Genomic DNA, 6,310 nt, shown 5'->3' on the forward strand with positions numbered 1-6,310 from the left:
CCTCCCGATAGCAGTGTGTCAGAAAGCAGGGCCAGCAGAGAAGTTATTACATCACTAGACTTCTAGAGCCCTAGGCCAGCTCTTGCACTGTATTTACATATAACTCTTCTCAGGGGTTTTGTTGATGTTCACTTGCTTTCACACAAGTAATAAGCCAGTCCCTACTCTTTGAAGCTGTAAAGAATTTTGTCAGAACTCCATAATTTTTTTTCTAACATCTACCTAGCACACAATTCCTCCAAATCCATTTTAACGAAATCACTTTTTTTTTTTTTTTAACTAACTTTGCAGACACACCTATTGTAGATATGCCTGTGAAATTCACAGGAAGATTCTAATTTACATGGAAGCATCTTACCTTCCCATTGTGACTGATCTCATAACCTTCTGCCTTAAATTCATGAGACCTGATGAGCATCTTCAGATTATACCTTTCAAACAGCTTGGCAGTGACATCAGGACCAAAGTAGCAACCTCCTCCTCGACACTTGTTTGGTGTACAGCCATTTTGGCTTCTTGGATCACTCCAGAGAATGTCAAGGATCTGTAAATAGCAAACTCAAGCAAGTGAGGACTGACAGGCTATGGCTGTCTAAAGTACTGACCATAGCAAAAGCCCCACAGTACAGGCAGAAAACACACCTCAGCTAACAAGTAGGCCTTGTGTTTTCTTCTTGTCAGCAGGGCATTCTTTTGGGCTGAAAATGTTGTTCTGCTTCTCTAAAGAAACATTGTTGAGATCCTGGATTAACTTTTTTTTCAGGTGAAATATCAGTTCAGAAGTGTACCTCCTTTTACAGCAGAGGTGTCCAGACTAAGGTAGGTGGATCAGGAATAGGACCTGAGCTATTTCCAAGAGAGCAAAAGCTGCCTTCTTCACTTGCAGGTGTGAGAGGCATTTTCTGTTTCCCAGCACAGACTTGGCAAGCACATGGGTCAGTGGTTTTACCTGAACTAAGCTTGGGAGTGTCTGCTCCAAACATTACAAGAGTTGCCTTTGGCTTTATTATCTTCAGTTATCTCATGTTTCAAAACAAGATTTTTACAGATTTTTTTAGCAGGATTCAAACATGAGGACAAATTATCATAGTTTATAGTCACCTAACTGAATAATTCCAGTGCATAGCAAGCATTAGGCAAAATGCTGTTTTTAAACCTCACTGGACAAGGTTTACACTAACTCGTTTCACTCCACATTGGTGAGCGTGACTCAGTGGACACTTGGTTAGCTGGGGTAGTGTCAGATTTTGGGGGGGGTCACTTGTGCCCATTCTGTTAGTTTATAGGTCAGATGGTTATCTTGGGAAGTCACATTTTCAGAGGCACATTGCTTCTCAGGAAGAAAACTCTGCCCCTTTAAAGCTGTTGTCCAAAAAGAAGCTCAGAAAAATAAACTTGCAAAAAATGCAATTTTGTGCTTCTAAATTGCTGTGCAAATTAAGCTTTTCAAACTGTTAATTAAATTACAGTAATGCAAGAGCTCCATACTGCCTCTAATATTCAAGAGGAAACGAACAGCAAGAGGACAAAACCTTCCCAGTCTTGAGTAACCAGCCTGTAGGTCTCAGGAGTTGGGGGGTTTTGGTTTCAGCTGCCGAAACCAGAGCCAAAAACAGGTGCTTGCTATCACCAACTGCAAAGTTAAACTGACAACCACGTATGCACCAATAGATCCAACCACATGAGGGCAAGCAAACACATTGCATACTGAGCATACTGTTCCTTCCTCCTAAGGGCTAAGAAAAGAAAAACCTGGCTAAATTGTACTTGCAAGTTATAAAATCACAAGCCTTTATTACCATGTCTGCAAAAAGTATCCAAATAACTAGCAGCTGGCTAGTATACTGCCAAGAATGATGTGTTTCTTATTAAGACAAAGCACTCTCAGACTCAAACGCACTGCCTGAAGAGAGCACCTGTAGGCTTTGTGCAGGAGGGTTTGGTATCAGTCTGTCTTTGGTTTCACTTACTTGTTTCCATTCCTTCAGGGTGGGGTCTGGGGGCAAATTTGAGCCTGAAGGCTCAGTGGAGGTGGAAGAGGAGATGTGCTGTGTTTTCCCAGAAACATTCTGGTTGGCAGTGTGCTTACTGGGTCTGGTTGTGGGAATTTTCTCCTTCACTTGGTCCTGTCTGCCTCTCACTGACTTTGGTGGCCGCATCAAAGATTTCAACTTTAAAAAAAAAAAGTAAATTGAAAGAGTTACGAAAACATAAAGAAGATACAGAGATGTCAGCTGAAAGGCACATCAGTTCCTGTTTTCTGGACTCAGTGTTGAACTCTTATAATGTCCTGAACTCACAGGTTTGGTGGAAGCTGCAGGCATTCCGCACTTGCAGAAATTTTGCTTTATCAGCAATCAGTATCTTCACACTGCCCTTACATTCTTACCTAGACACACAGACTCATTCCAAACCACAGTCACTCATAAGGTCTCACTTTACAGCAAGTATAGTCTGGGCTCAGGGATGACACTTAAGTGTCCAGCTTCACTGGAAACCGAAAATATACATGTACTGAAGATGAAACTGCGTTCACTACTGTTCTGATACAGTAGCAGGCTGCTAGGTTAATTTGGTTAAAAATAAATGGAATTACCAGGAGGGCAACAGTGAAACTGATTAAGTATTACATCTGTCTCTCTTATTGTTCAGTCAGCCTCCTCCAATATGCATGGGCTTTTAGTTGTTTCGGAGCTGTGTGCTGTGGCTCCATGACTGCCCATTAATAGAGACTCTTCTCCAAGGACTATGTTCTCATTTGGAATTTTCTTATACTAGCTCATTTCTGGAACAAAAATGCCCAAAGACAAAACTCACAGACACCACCCCTGCCCTGCCACCACCTCCACCCTCTTCCCATTCCCTCCCCCCAGAATGCTACTCTTTAACAAAGGAAAGGACTGATGCAAAACCAACTGCAAACCACTGGGTTATTCCCTAGTGCACTGACTGGGTATTTGAGACCTGGCTGTTGCCAGCTGTACCAATTAAAATACATCAGTTGGCCTTGTGTGCTGTTGCCCTGAGTTGTGGCCCACATATGTCTCATTAGCAAGGCTCTCCTGTGCCAGCAACCCTGACCTGTTAATTCTGCATTTCACAGGTAGTGCATCAGTAACACACTGAGCCCAGCCCTGCTCAAAGTGTGGGCAGAACTCAGCTCACAGTTCAGGCACCTACAGCTGTAGTTAGGCACCCAATTTTAGCGTACAGTGGTCCAGCCAATGGAGCCTAGCCTTCAATGACCACAAGTACTCATTGACTTTTTTCCCCTTCTTCAAGAAACAGATACACCTGACTGTCCTGTAAAGCATTGGGTTTTTTTCTGCATTAAAAAACATGATAAAAGAAATAGCTCTAGATTCCACAGCCAGTGATGACAAAGTACACAAGGTTGCTTAAACACAGGTAACTTGTGCCATCTGGGACAGTCTACCATGTCTGTGAATTTGTGTGAGGTGGGCAGATATGAACCAGACCTAAAGGAGAATGGTGGAGAAGACCTGTGAAAAAGCCTTTTCCCCAGAGACAGGCAGAGGCCAGCGGGGACATCCTTAGGCTACAGGGTGCTTCCATGAACAGTGCCAGAGACCACTGCCCGAGCAGTGGAAAGACCTGAATCCCTACCAGAATCTCATGGATCTCCATTGATTATAATGAGCCTAAGCAGCCTGATCACAAGCAGACATCTCAATTTAGTTGTCCATATAAAGACCCAATCCCACATAATTTTCCACTGACTTTAAAGAGCTATGTTTGCTCACCATGTCAGAAAACAAACAAACAAACAAACAAGCAATCATATTTTTCTTCTAAATCCTTGCAAAGCAGTAGTTCCTGTTTTCTTGTGCCAGGTCCTGAAGTCTGATCCTGCTGTCAAGGCTCTCCCACATGTGCAACTCTCAGCTGCTGCCAAGGGAGTGCCTCACAGGTGGAGAACTTCCCCCACACAACACATGGCAGAAGCACAGACGCAGGACAGGCAGTGCTAGAAAGATGAAGATAGATTGACTTCTAAACTGTTGAGAAATGCCTGAGAATTAAGCACTTTTCATACTTTCTGGCTAATGTGACATCGCTACAGGAAGGAGGTATCTAAAATGCTTCTAGCTACTTAAAAGTCAACAGACCCGTGTTATTTTACAGCAGCCAAACAATCAGCTCCCAACACCTACTGAAATGCTTCCTAAATGCTGATTCTGAAGAAAAAAAGACTCTTTATTCCTTACATACCTTATACACCAGCCATTTCAATTTCTAATGCAAACAATTTGATCTTTGCGTTTGTACTGCTAATTTTTCAGAAGAAAACAAAATTAGCCCCACATGAATATGATCTCTTACCTTATTTCTCTCAAGTGCATTCAGGAAATCCAAATCTGTGGTGTCTGAAATGCCACCATGTAGAATAAGAACTTTGCTGTCAATTATAGTGGCGAGGGGAAGCCAGCTAAAGACGTCTCGCAGAAGACACAAGATCTGTTTCCCATGGTCCTGTAAAACATACTCTGATATTAGATCCTATTTCTGGCAGATGCTGTTGCTTCTAAATTCAAGATTTGTTGCAGTGTCTGCCATAGTCTGTAGGAACAGTTCCATTCAGGTGACACTCCAAACTGCAATCTCTGACACACATGTTCTGACATTTACTTTGGGGCCATCTGATTGTCTCTGTAGCATTTTTTCTTTCATATTCACCTCTTTTTGTATTCTTGAGTGGCCTTATGGATGTTACTTATGTCATCCCATAGATCTCTGACCATAAAAGGCTAACACTTAAAATTGCTTTGTCAGTTATTCCACTGATAATCCAAGATAATTTCAACTTCATTACTAAAGTAATTCTGTACTACTAAAATAAACTGTTTGCAAGTCTTCTTGTTTACACAGGTTTCATTTTACACATGCAAGACTACAAAGAAAATACAGGGGAAGTAGGAGGACACTTACCTGGTACTTCTTTGAAACTTCTTTTGTGAAGCCATATCTGAAAATAGGACAGCATCATGAACAGGGTTTCAGTACACTGCTTTTGCATCATTTCCTGCACTACACTGTTTGCAAGGAGTTTTTTAGTGCCCTTTTTCTCCTGTCATTCTGTCTCACCTCAGTTTCAATGTGCTTTCTTCTGCTCTGTCTCAAGAACTGAGTTAATCTCGTACATACAAGAGATCAGGAAGAGAATCTAGATCTTTTTTCCCATCCAAATGAAATAGCTTAGCAGTTTTGCCTTTTAGATACCAGAGAGAAATTCCAAAGGAACCTAACTGACCATGGGCAAAAATTCTCATAGAACCTCCAGAGTTTTTGTCCTAAGTCACAGAACGACTGACTGGTAGGCACTGGAAGGGACTTCTGGGGATCATCTAGTCCAACCCCCTGCCAAAGCAGGTTTGTCTAGAACAGCTTGCACAGGAACATGTCCAGGCAGGTTTTGAAAGTCGCCAGAGAAGGAGACTCCACAACTTCTCTGGGCAGCTGTTCTAGTGCTCCATCACCCTCACAGTAAATAAGTTTTTCCTTATGTTCAGGTGGAACTTCCTTTGGACCTCTTTGTCGCATTGATCCTTACACCCTTCCATAAGTCTCCTGCCCCTTGTCCTACCACAGGGCACCACTGAAAAGAGCCTGGCCCCATGCTCTTAACACTGTCCCTTTAGATATTTATAAGCATTGACAAGATCCCCTCTCAGTCTTCTCCTCTCCAGGCTTAACAGCCCCAGGTCTCTCAGCCTTTCCTCCTAAGAGAGATACTACCATTCCCTAATCATCTTTGTAGCCCTGCGTTGGACTCTCTCCAGTAGTTCCTTGCCTCTCTTGAAGTGGGAAGCACAGGTTTGAACACAGTACTCAACAGGGCAGAGTAAAGCAAAAGAAGAATCTCCCTCGACCTGTTGGTCACAGTCTTCTTCATGCACTCCAGGAAGCCATTTGCCTTCTTGGCTACAAGAGCAGACTGTTGGCTCATGGTTAACTTGTCCATCAGGACTGCAAGGTCTTTCTCCATGGAGCTGCTTGCCAGCAGGTCAACCCCTAATCTGTACTGGTCCAAATGTCGTCTGTCATGTCTTTTTCCCCACAAGGGACAAAGATTTTGATACCTCTTTCTTTTAACACTAAGATGTACTTGGTGCAAGGAGCATTTTCACAACACCCTAACTCTCAGCTTTTAAATTTACTGATGCACAGCACTGCTAATCAAAAAATGCCCAGCAAAGAGCCATACAGAGGAATGCGTCTTCGCACTCCACAGCATCACAGAATTAGTTTGAGTGCACCCTCGGCAAGCGTGCTGACCATACTAAGCTGG

The 6,310-nt window shown here is 42.9% G+C and overlaps 1 protein-coding gene across 1 annotated transcript in view; it reads right to left on the reverse strand.

Moving 5' to 3' along the window:
• LOC103771916 (serine/threonine-protein phosphatase with EF-hands 1-like) overlaps window positions 1-6,007 on the reverse strand; it is a 9,793-nt gene extending 3,786 nt beyond the window's left edge. Inside the window, exons 1-5 of the mRNA XM_008939236.1 lie at window positions 5,892-6,007; window positions 4,951-4,987; window positions 4,345-4,494; window positions 1,971-2,171; window positions 359-544 (exon numbers count right to left, since the gene is read on the reverse strand). Of these exons, the coding sequence (XP_008937484.1) occupies window positions 359-544; window positions 1,971-2,171; window positions 4,345-4,494; window positions 4,951-4,987; window positions 5,892-6,007 (690 nt within the window). The remainder of the gene's footprint in view (window positions 1-358; window positions 545-1,970; window positions 2,172-4,344; window positions 4,495-4,950; window positions 4,988-5,891) is intronic.
• Window positions 6,008-6,310: the final 303 nt, after the last annotated feature.

This window comes from Merops nubicus, unplaced genomic scaffold (assembly GCF_000691845.1).
Source record: "Merops nubicus isolate BGI_N331 unplaced genomic scaffold, ASM69184v1 scaffold17814, whole genome shotgun sequence".
Classification (NCBI taxonomy): domain Eukaryota; kingdom Metazoa; phylum Chordata; class Aves; order Coraciiformes; family Meropidae; genus Merops; species Merops nubicus.